The sequence below is a fragment of the Mycteria americana genome, chromosome 7 (genome assembly GCF_035582795.1).
Source record: "Mycteria americana isolate JAX WOST 10 ecotype Jacksonville Zoo and Gardens chromosome 7, USCA_MyAme_1.0, whole genome shotgun sequence".
In the NCBI taxonomy this organism is placed as follows: Eukaryota; Metazoa; Chordata; class Aves; order Ciconiiformes; family Ciconiidae; genus Mycteria; species Mycteria americana.
Window position 1 is genome coordinate 37,676,886 of NC_134371.1, and position 12,315 is coordinate 37,689,200.

The following is a 12,315-nucleotide window of genomic DNA, read 5'->3' on the forward strand; positions in this document are numbered from 1 at the left end:
TGAAGGTGCTGTTGGAAGAGTAGTTTTGACTCTTGGCTCTGGTGATTTGGGAAGTTACCATCTGGTCTGAGGTTTTAATCCTTGGAGCACTGTTGGCAGAACAGAACGTGTATTCACACCTTGGCCACGCTTGTTCATTTGGAACTAAACTGCACTAGCAGCTTAAATTAAGCCGCTGGACTTCATGCAAAAGTAGCTGAGGTGCATTCTGCTTGCTGACTTTCCTGTCCCTCTCTGCTGGTTACTACCCTCCCAGTAACTTTAAACTGATAAAGCAAATGCTAAACCTCTTTCGTCAGTATTCTGAGACAGCATTCAGCTCCAGGATTGTCTCCTGCTAACTTCAGGGAATAAACTTAACATGATTGTAGACTGTGCAACTGTCTAATGTTCTGACCAAGGCAATCAAGAATAAATTCTTACCTTCTTAACTTTCAGCTCTTCCATCAGAAAGGACGATCAAAACAAATGAGACTTATGAGTTCAGTAGTAGGGGTCTGTTCTCAGATTTTGTATGTAGGTGATGCTGTCATTTGTTCCTTACCTTTTGTAGGAAAAAGGGGAGTTCAAGCATGTAACTCAGTAATGAGTAAAAAAGGAGTAAGTCCTCAATAGGACTAAAGCTAATGACAAGAGTGAAATGACATAACCATCTACTGACTGGAGGTGACTGGAAAGTCCAGAATGCACGTGTGTCTTTTCTTGTTACTAAAGAATAAAAAACCCCCTTCAGATGTTCTACTCCTTCCTTTCCCTTAATGCATGATTCTTTCAGAGAGGTTTTTATTCTTTTTACTGGTTTTCCTCAAAAGTGCTTAGCTGAAGTATTAGATCATTTGCATTTATAACGTTAAAACAGAAATTTTTTCCCTCTAGGTAGCTTACTACTTAAGATGGTACAAATCTCAATAATCTTCATGAGACTCCCAGTTATATTCTTAAACTCTGACATGAACTTTACTCAAGTTGTTTGATTTGAAAAATGACTTGATCATGATTTTTGGTACATAGTTTGTCTCTGATCAAAAATAGTTTTTAATGCCAAAGACTGATCATAAAATATTGTGTATAAAGCTTTTGCTTTCTAAATAGCATGTGACTAGAATGGGAGAGGAAATGAACAGTCCGTTCACTCTGAGATTTTCATTTTTAGTACACACATTTTCCATGAATGATCTAGAGCACTGCTATTAATCTGTCATATGGCAAATTCTCTAGCAGGGACATCAAGAGGTTGTCTTAGCAGAACACCTGAGTGGTTTGTAGACTTGTAACTGTACCTGTGTGAGCTAAAGAGTGTGGAACTGCATTTTTGTGGTTGAGGCATTCACTTCCTGAATGTCTGACCTGTTTGTGTTTGTGTTTTTACTACTAAACTGAAACTAATGTGGCTTTGTTTTGACTGAAATGGGATAGAAGGCATTCTTGTGAATAATACCGATGGCAGGTTGGAGTAGGCTATAATGAAAGGCTGGAATTAGGGTTTCTGGGATGGTAATTTATTCAGCTAACATAGTTGTGTATGGAAAAAGGTATGTGTCTGCACTGGATATGGTGGTTTAAGCTGATTGTGAAGACAAGCTTGGAGTACACTCTTAAAGACATTAAAGGCCTTGCAACTCAAATGTAATTGCAAGAATGTGTGTGGTATGCTTTTAAGTATCTGATCTGAATGAGAAGCTCCTTGCAGTCATCTAATGTTTATAATATTTTCTTTGTCTTTCTCATTAAAATTTAGGAAGTAGGAATTCTTTTAAGCTGCCTTTATCCTCATAGGGCAAGAACAAATATTTGGTACATCAGTATGCTTCTCTAGTTGCACTATCATAATTTTCTCTGGCTTTACAAATGTTACATTTTCCCTGGTTTTATTATTAACATATTGCTACAAAAAACTTTTCCTAGTTCACAGTGTGCCTGTCAGTTCTTACTTTGCTGCAGGAGAAGAACTGGTGGTACGCTAATGTTAGCAGCTTGCATTTGTCTTTTGATAATTCATATAGTAGAACCATCTTATACTGGAGTTCCTGTGTTATTCTCCTGTAAGTAAGCACAAAAAATAAACTTAAATAGACTAACTCACAAAAAATTGTCAAAATAGCATATCTTGTGATATCTCCTTTCTGCAAATGTGCTAGAAGTAGTGGTGAGGCTTCCTCTTTGTCGTCTTTAGAAAGTCCAGCAATAGTAGGTGTGGGGTGGGAGGGAGAGAGGCATCTGGTAGACTAGATCTTTGCTCTTGATGAGGCCAATAGGACTGACATCTGCTGCTCATTTCTCCAGTGGTGGTGTAACTGCAGAGCTAATGATTAATCAGGATATGCTGTATTTGGGGAACCTAATTTTGTGTCCTTTCATTGCCTTTGAAGAGTTCTGTAATAGTGGACCTTCACTTTTATATTGAGGATTTACTTTGAAATTAGTATTCATTTTGAGCTAGACTTGCTCATTATTGTAAATAATACACAAGCTCTTCAGCAACATTTTTACAGCATGACATTTGTTAAAAAAAATACATGGACCTAATAAATTGTTTATAACATACTTAAAATCTTGTGTATTCAAACTCTGTCTTTCTTTTGCCAGAAAGATCTTTAAAGCAAAGATGCTTTAAAACACTGAAACAAAACTTATTTCAGTGGTAAATCCATTACTTAGCCTTGGGTGGAGCTCAGATTGCGTCATCTGTCTGAAAAATATTCATGCTTGTGAATTCATGCTTAGTCTGGAGATGTGAAAGACAATAGAGAATGCTAAGCTGCCAATCCATGTTTGTAATCGCTCTCTGAATATTATAGCTGTTGTTTAGTGGCTTTTTTATAAGGTGAATCTTCTAACAAGTTTTTATGCTATATACAAGTAAGTTATCTGAAGAACTTGAGTTCTTTATTCTGGGATTTCTACGTATAATACCCTCACTGGGTTGATGGGTAAAATTGTGGCTAGGTTAGGGAGGGGGAAAACCTTTTTGTAGAGTTGTGTATATAAATGGTTATGACAAGCCAAGTCTTTGAAAGAGTAAAAGCATGTTGACTGTAGTTTCAAAAGTGATAGAAAATATTTTTGTATTGAAAGTAGTCTAGTTCCTGCAGTTGTGTTTTGGTCCGAAGTTGCTGAACTGCTTCTTGTGGCTAGCACGTTAAGTAATGCCTGTTCAGAATGGTGGAGAACATGCATGTCTTAAGTGCTGTTTTTGTGGTTCCCTATAGTTAGACCTAAATTTGCATTCTTTTCTTGATCACTTGGTTTTTTGGAACTGTAGCTGAGATGCAAGCGTGGCACAGTTCTGCACCTTGGTACTGCTGTGAAAGCAGTGTGAAGCTAAACCCATCCTTGTTCACCAGTCACAACAGACATTTGGTTGAGCTACCCCTCTTTGGGCACTTTCCAGCCTTGCAAAGGTGTCAATAGCAGTTTTTTTTCCCCCTGTGCTATATGTGACTCTTCCGAACTCTGAATCTGAAGCACAATAAATCCCAGCACTCAGCCAGAGTAGTATTTTTCAGGAAGCTGAAATGGAAATAGACCATATCTGGAAGTGCATGCTATTTATAAAGTCTACCTGAAAATATATCTTCTCTTTTTTAACACAGAAAATATAAAAACATAGATCCATTTACAATATGAAAAGTCTAATATACAGTGTTCTTCATTCTAGCTCTTCATTCCCTAAGGAATCAGGGAAGACATTCTGAATTAATGTAGGTGATACTGTCTTTATTTGGTGGATACCTACAGTAGCTGTCCTCATTCTGAAGTGCTAGGAATGGTTTTAGTTCTGTATTTTTATATGAACTTGTAATGTATAGGCTGGCCATTATTTTGGCTGTGCCCCCCCCCCCCCCCCTTTTTTTTTTTATTGTTTCTAGATTTATTTTTTGCTGTGCAGAAAAGGGAGAACTTGTTCTTGGTTTCCATAATAGTTATAGTTTTGTTGTTTGTTTTTAAGTGGTGTGGTTAATTTTAACTCTGTTGCAGGTGTTTTCAGAGAAATTTGCTGAGAAGGATGTGATTGTGGTTTATCATCACCTTTGACTTCATTACCTAGAGATATAAAGAATAATAAAAACAATTCTAACATAATCGATTGCTAAATATGTTTTCATGTGGAGAGCATACACTTTGATATGCAGTTTTTGGAAAATTATTCTTCAGGTAATCTGTATCTTCACACAACCTGTGTGGCACTCTGGCTAAGAAATATACCTGTATGAGGGATAACAAAGGGCAGGAATTAGGGAGGCAGAGGGAGCAGATTCTGGAAGATTAAAAACAGGGGAGGTGGAAGCTCCAAGGTGAACTTCGTCATGTGTTATCTATACACATAGATAACAGCCACTGCTGTTAAATCGTAGGATTTTTAAACTCATGCCCTAAAAGTCATACTTGCTATTTAAAAAAAGATTCCTTACACCAATGAAATTGGAGTTTGAGGAATATAATATAATACAGTCATATTGTTATATTATTCCACAATAACTTCATATTACACCTATTAACATATTGTTTACAGCTTCCAAAGTAATTATTTAATATTTTTCCTTCTTTGTTAGGTTCTTGTGGCAGGAGGAGAGTACTGACCTGAGATGGAAGTCAAAACATCATTTAGCAAAGCTAGTAGGATTCCTGAAACTGTATCCACATTAATTAATGAAGAATTTGTCCTGGTTCATCAGCAATCTGAGGACACCTCTGGAAAAGATGAAAAACCTCAGCTAAAGGTTTACTATTACTTTATTTTAAATGTGTAGTAAGATTTGTATTGATCAAAAGACTGCAACTTCTTTTGAATATTTAATTAAAGATACTTCTGTGTGCTTGAGGAGATTCTTAGACTGCAATTTTTGTCCTTGCTTATTACCAGTGAAATTAACAGCTTAGATCAAGCAAATCTGTCCAAAAGTGGCAGTTCAGTTTTTCTTTTAACAAGTTCTTGGGGGTCAGCTTTGTTACTATTCTGTGGATTTATACATTAGTACAGGACTAAAAAGTTCTTTTCAAAGAATGAACTTCAGATTAAAGTTTGGGAAATATTCTTTAGGGATCGGAGACTCTGAATGTTGTTATCTTAAAAGCACATAGTAGGCTGCATAGGAATAGACCACAGAGGATCTTGGGTTTTAGTTTTTAATTTAGTTTTCCTGCTTAGTGCTACTTTAGGCATGACTAAGACCTTTTTTAAAATCTTTCTCCCTATAAATAGCAGAATATTTTAGCATTTCGGTGACAGTTGATTGGCTAATTACAAATATCCCCACTTGAGCTGCAGTAGCTGATTTACTGGTTTTGGTCCACTTGGAACAATAGGAATTTGTTCCCTTTGAAATGACAATAAGTACTTAGTCTGTCTTTGCATAACTGTTCAGTTATTTATAACCAATGATTTCTGTCTGTATTGAACACCAGCTGCTTCTTTAGTAATTATGTCTGGAAAGAGGCAGGTGAACTGGAGGTAGAATCCATGATGCAACTTTATTGTTGGCCATGGGTTTTTTTTGGTCTGAAAAGCTAGTACTTGTGAAAGGCTGTATTTTTTTTTTTTTTCCTAGGGAATGTGTCTTGCCATTTTGTTGCCGTTTCCTTAGACTTGCACCCCTCCTATATGTGCGACAATTGGTGCAACAACTGAAATGGATTGGATATGACTAAGAAAGTAAAATTTTCGTTAAGATTAATCTATAACAAAGTCTGTTGATCTTCATTCTGAATGGAGGATCTAAACATACAAACCTGTTACTTTAAGAGAGCTCTGTAGTTTTTAGCTGGATGGTTGTTGGATTAGCAGTGAGTGCACAAGTCTTATGAGGAGCAGCTGAGGGAACTGGGGTTGTTTAGCCTGGAGAAAAGGAGGCTCAGGGGAGACCTTGTTGCTCCCTACAACTACCTGAAAGGAGGTCGTAGAGAGGTAGGGGTCGGTCTCTTCTCCTAAGTAACAAATGATAGGACGAGAGGAAATGGCCTCAAGTTGTGCCAGGGGAGGTTTAGACTGGATATTAGGAAATTTTACTTCACTGAAAGGGTTATCAAGCATTGGAACAGGCTGCACAGGGAAGTGGTTGAGTCACCATCCCTGGAAGTATTTAAAAGACGTTTGGATGAGGTGCTTAGGGACATGGTGTAGTGGTGGTCTTGGCAGTGTTAGGTTTATGGTTGGACTCGATGATCTTAAAGGTCTTTTCCAACCTATACGATTCTGTGAACATGTGTGTTATATTTAATGGGATGGGGGGACATTGGATTATATTTGATTTAATTTTGTTGATTCTTAGTGTGTTGTCTTGTTCAGCAAAGTTTCTTAACTTTTGCAATGAATAAAACTATATGTTTGAAAAATAATAGTGAAAGTAAAACTACAAGTACCTGTAAAAAATGTCATCTCCTTCTGCTTACAGGTATTTTCAAATGGAGATGATCAGCTGGAGAAGGCAATGGAAGAGATACTAAGGGATTCTGAAAAAGACCAGAACAATTTCACTGCTCTTCGAGAAGGTTCCAGTGATGCAAGCAGCCAGGCAGCTGGAGATGGGTCAGCAGATCAAACAAATCAGCCATCTTTGCACCTTGTTTTAGACCCTTCTACTACAGGTATTGTCAAAGTGCTTCCCCCCTCAACATATATGGCAGTCGTCGTCTTTATGCAGTTTCAATTCAACCTTAAAATGAATATAAAGCTTTCTGGAGCTTCATTCCAAAACTATACTGGAGAATACCCTGGGGCCTCCTCTCCTTCTTTGGTTAGTTGAGGGTTATAGACAGGAATAGATTATCATCAGATTGATACCCTGTGCTGCTCTGTTTTGATAATTTGATTAAGATAATTTGCATTTTGTCTCCAGCCTTAGATGAGTTAGGACTAAGTTGTGTAACTTGCTGAATGGACTATAGTTGAGGTAGAGGTGCTACTGATGGAGTATGAGAAGTTTCAGGGCAGTGCAGTACTCTCTACTCTATGAAATATACCCTGAGCAAACTGATAAACTTTTCAGCTCTGGTTCTATCAGCAGGTATCAGTAAGGACAACTTTAGATTTGACATTTGCTAGGAATGGTTGTAGTACTTTTCTGGTATTTGAAGTTTTGGTGAAAAAGGGAGGACTGAAAGCTTTTTATGTAAACAATATTGTAGCTTTTAAAAATATATATATTAGGAATACAGGGCTGTGGCCATCATTGTGGGCCTTGAATTAGAATTCTTTTTCCCTCAGTAGTATGCAGAGCACTTCTGTGGCATTGTTTCAGATAATTTGCATAGCATCTGTTTGGGAAGTGAAAAAAAAAAAGAAGTTTTTGTGGTAGAATTAGAACTCTTCTCTTAATTACATGTATGCTGTATTTTTGAGAAACTTACCTTACTGGCTCCCTGTTTGACATGCTTCAAACAGAACACAACCCTTGGCATGAATGAACAAAGGAATACTTGTAGATACATTCCCCCCCCACCCCCGAATAATTTAATTTTGCAACCTTTATGATTTAACTATTATGGAAATATTAGCTATAGTAATAAGAAATAGAAATAACAGGGCAGATTGCTTGGAGAGGTTTGGTATGTCCATCTTTGGAGATACCAAAACAGCTGGACAGGGCCCCGAGTAACCTGATCCAGTTTTGAAACTAGCCCTAATTTAACCTGATCTGTTTTTGAGCAGGAGTTAAAGCTAGATGACCTTTAGAGGTCTTTTCCAACCTGGATTACTCTGATTCCACACTTAATGAATTTTTCTACCACCTCTCCTCTCGTTTCTCAAATGTCAAAATACCGTAAAAAAACCCACCAGAAAACAACAACAGCAAAACTCCCAAAAGGTCCCTCAAGATTGTCCCTGTCTGTAGTAGTGTGATAGTGGAAAAAGAACGCTTCTCTTCTGCTGACTGGAGGAACACACAGATATCCCTTTTCTTTTCTCCAGCTCCCTGATGGTTTCATGCAGTTAATATAGCTATCCCAGGAATGTAAACCACATTTAATAATTCTACACAAGCTGCAAAGACGTGGGAGAGAAGAGAATTAGAGGCATCTTTATGCAAAATGATGAGTAGGAATTAGAGGGAGGTATAAGCAAACTAAAGTAAAGAACACCTGGGGAATGGAGCTTAAGGAAAAATTGTGTTCTAGCACTGCTAAAAAGAATCAAAAGGCAATTTATCCCTGCATCCGTGCATTAGAATAGAATAGACTTAACATTAATATTAAGCTGCTGAATAGATTTCTTACTATTGGAGCTGGGCTTTTGACCTCCATATCTGTTCTCAGAAAAAGTGGGAGAATTTGCTTTGGAACTTGTTCAGAAAATAACGTGTAAAAATAATACCAAATGGTTAAAGAAATGGTTTATTCATTTTCAGAAATCTGTGCACCAAGGCCATCTTCTCCCAGTGAACCCCTGGAAGAGGACAGCGTATTGTTTAACAAACTGACTTATTTAGGTTGCACAAAGGTGTCTGCCCCTCGAAATGAACCAGAAGCTCTACATGCCATGGCAAACATGAAATCCTCAAGTCAAGCCCCTTTGCCTGTAACACTCTATGTTCCAAACATTCCAGAAGGCTCTGTAAGGTAACATACAAATGTTTCTTCTGTTACTTGCACAGACACATAAAAGGTGGATTCCGACTTTGTTACTCACACAGAGAAGTACGATTGCTGGATTTGTGCCTGAAGTCCTTGCTGAAGAAAGTTATTTTTGGGAAATTCCTCTGAAGCAACAAAATGCATGCTCAAATTTAACATGCAGTACATAGTTCGTGGTAGCAGTTGCCATACAGTGTCAACAAAAGCATATCTCTCTATCTGCATCTCTTTTCAAATACGATGAGATGCCTCTTTGTCCAGATAGTTCGTTCATGTGAGCTGCCTGCAAATTTGTGGTACCTGCATGTCTAGCTATAAGTGTCTTGGAACTTAAAGCAGAGAGAAATGTTATAATACTTTTTGTCTACATGTGCATGCCATTGCTTGTAGATAATGATACAGAACATGGTAGTAATACTACTTGTCAGTAATCAGGTACAGTGAAATACTTTGCCTTTTAAAGGGAAGCAGTTGACCAGTGGAAGTGCTGTATCAATGATTACATTCACTTGTTTCTGGTTATTTGCTCAAAGCCCTTATACCATGAAGGATTATTTGAGCCATTTCAAACCAATGAATCCTGAAGATGAAGTGTGAGGCTGAATGTCATCTTTTGGGTGTGGGATTACTCTGAGGGTCAGTGTCTCTGTATTGACTATCAGCAAGTGCCTGTTTGTTAGCAGTATGGCCAAATAGTCTCAGCCATCTTGTTCAGTGATTTCTGATATACTGGAAAGGGAGAGCTGATAATGTCTGTTTTCTCCCAACCTCCCTAGTCTGTAATCACCTCCAAGGTAAATATGTTGAGACAGTAGTAGTCGTGCTGACCTTGGGTTAGCTGAAGTTTCAGTTCTAGATTCTTCCATATTTGTTGAGGACTTGAGATGCTAGTTTCTATTTCCAGACATTGTATGCTAAAGCCAAGTCTCACCTGTGTCTGCCTCATGATGCATATGCTGATAGTATCTAGATACTAGAAAACATTTACTTGTCCCATGTGAGAAGGGTCTTCTAATTAGTGATGAGAGAGTCAAGGGTTCTTAATCAGGGTGCCCTAAAGGCACACCTGTAGCAGTCTTTCTTCCAGAAGTAGGGAGCATCTCAGTATTCAAGATTTTTAATTTTATTTTTAAACTCTGATACCAAGATATCTGAAGGATATGGTTAGATTTCCTTCCTTTCCTATGCTCTGCCTGTGTATTGACTGTCATCTTGTGCAGAAAGATAGAAGGGTCTTCAAGCACATATATTATTTTCTTCCATTTTGCTCTTTGAACGCAATTTAAGATTTCATTTGATGTTATGGCAATATTTCATTTGAATTAGGAAATTACACTGCATGCTTTTATGATGGCAACTGTCACATGGACACTAGATGTTAGGTATGCTGTACCTATTTTCATAGCCATTGTGGCCATTCAGGAAGGTTGTTTTGCAAGTGAAACTGCAGATTCCTTTGATCTTCAATTACAGAGGACATCTTTAAGTGAAGGACTGCCTAAGAATCTGCACAGAACTGTAAAGGTGAATCCATGTGTGACATAATACACTCCATCAACGTTCAAGTGATACCAGTGTCATCTTTGCGGAGTGTTTCCATTCCTGGTATCTGAACACTTGTCATATGGGGTTCCATTTAACATGTCCCACCAATATTGCAGCATGCTGAATCTTCTCTGGGCTTTTCTTGCCTTTAGAAGATTAGTCCTTTATTTTTATTGTTGCAGACTTGGGATTCTGTTCCAGGCAACAAATGTTTATTCACCCTTGATGTGAATATGCATATGGACAAAGAGAGAAAAGACAGGAGAGAACTGTGTAGCTCTAACTATTATTCTTTAAAACTCCCTGTCTAGTAGTCTGTTCTGAGACCACCACCCCTCTTGTCTTCTTTAAATTTTCTGAAATATTCGTTGGGTTCTGAGTTTGAGAGGAATTTAAAATTTTGTATGAGCCCTTAGATCTGTGATTAATATTCACCTGAACATGCCAGCAAACATTTGCTAAGCCATATAGTCCTGTAGATTCTGAATAAATAATGTTTTCTTGATATTTTCTTAGAGATTTAAATTCTTTTAGAATGTTGAATTTTCTTTGATCTTTGTATGCAAATTGCATTTTCACGGTTGCTGTGGTTTCTACATTTCTACTCGTGTTTTTCACAAATGATTGCAGAGCAATGATGGTCATTGTTATTGCATGATATAGATGTATTATATTTGTCTATATTATAGAGTATAAAAGAAATTAAGCCAATGTTACAACCAGAAACATTTACATCTTAAATTTGGAAAGCCTGACATTTCTGTTCCTACTGCCCATCTTGTGTACTTGAATTTAGTAGTAATTACAGTTTAGATATTTATCTAATTGCAGAAGAGTCTTTTAGGTAGGCCTGTTTGTTTTACTGACCTTTTTCTTTGATCTTCCCTGTTCCTTCCCTTGACAGAATAATAGATCAATCCAGCAATATGGAGATAGCCTCTTTTCCAATCTATAAGGTGTTGTTTTGTGTGCGGGGACAAAATGGGACTTCAGAGAGTGACTGTTTTGCATTTACTGAAAGCAGCTGTGGAACGGAAGAGTTCCAGATTCATGTTTTCTCCTGTGAGATTAAAGAGGCAGTAAGTATTAAGTGTTGTACAGTGACTTGTAAAAGGGACACAAGGAGTGTTTTAAGAAGTTATTCCAGACGTGGAAATGGTATATAGTGCTTTGAAAAATATGTTAACACATATATAATGAATTTCACAGAATGTGCAGCTAGTCATATGTGAATATTAATATCATTTAAATTTTTTCTTTTTAGTACTTCAGTAAAATTCCAAAGTGCACTGTAATGGGAAGATTTGGAAAGCCTAAGTTTAAGACAAATATTTTGGTTTTTAGGCCTCATTTGGGTAGGTTTCAGACTAAAGTTGCAGTCTAGACCTTGTGAGTTACAAAGAATCATTTTACGGTACTCTGCCCTGGATATTTTAGGAAGAACTATGTGATAGTTTGGGAGAAAAGGATTTTCTACAGCGGAAAACGGAGGTTGAAAAAGAAGAAATCGCCTTGTTTTTTGACATCTGCAAGAGCAAGCTGTAAGTTGTGTTGTTAAATACACAACTTGAGAAGTACATTATTCAGGTCCTCTAATGAGTTGCATTCGTAATCTTGTTATATAAACTTACTGGGCATTACATGAGAAGTGAATGTGACACAAATGGAAATAGATGATGTTGTTACTGAATTTGCTTGGTTATTAAACACCTGATCTGAATGTTGTGTGTTATATGAGGCATGCTTTGTGTTCAGTATAAGAGGCAAGTGACAGTAATTTTAGGACCTTCAAAACCACATTACAATACCCCATTAAAAATACTCTTTTATTTTTGATAAAACTGTTAATTCTTTTGCTTTTCTGCAGGTCAGCCGAATTTTGTATAGTTTCTCAACAGCATTCAAACGTTCTTCCAAACAAGCATCTGATCATGTTAAGGACTTTGTTCTTCCTACTCCGGATAGTGATGTGTACACTTTCAGTGTTTCCTTAGAAGTCAAAGAAGATGATGGAAAAGGAAATTTTAGGTAATCTGAATGGAAAGGGAAAAGTAGAAATCTCTTTGAAAAAAGCATGTAGCAACTTGCATAATGTACAGCTGCTATGTTGCAGTAAAATTGATTTGGCTGCTTTTCATAAGTAGACTTGTTATAAAAAGGAAGCTGTTGCTTTGCTTTTACAATTTTCTTCTCTGTATC

The 12,315-nt window shown here is 37.2% G+C and overlaps 1 protein-coding gene across 7 annotated transcripts in view; it reads left to right on the forward strand.

Annotated features, from left to right (window-relative positions):
* RABGAP1L (RAB GTPase activating protein 1 like) overlaps positions 1–12,315 on the forward strand; it is a 260,477-nt gene that overhangs the window by 18,387 nt on the left and 229,775 nt on the right. For 6 of the 7 annotated variants that reach the window (XM_075507880.1, XM_075507874.1, XM_075507873.1 and 3 more), the window contains 5 exons: positions 4,554–4,721; positions 6,393–6,585; positions 8,346–8,556; positions 11,021–11,195; positions 11,984–12,144. In XM_075507880.1, the coding sequence (XP_075363995.1) occupies positions 4,587–4,721; positions 6,393–6,585; positions 8,346–8,556; positions 11,021–11,195; positions 11,984–12,144 (875 nt within the window). In that variant the 5' untranslated portion in view covers positions 4,554–4,586. Of the gene's footprint in view, positions 1–4,553; positions 4,722–6,392; positions 6,586–8,345; positions 8,557–11,020; positions 11,196–11,983; positions 12,145–12,315 lie in introns of those variants that run through there. The other variant, XM_075507879.1, reaches the window with a different exon arrangement.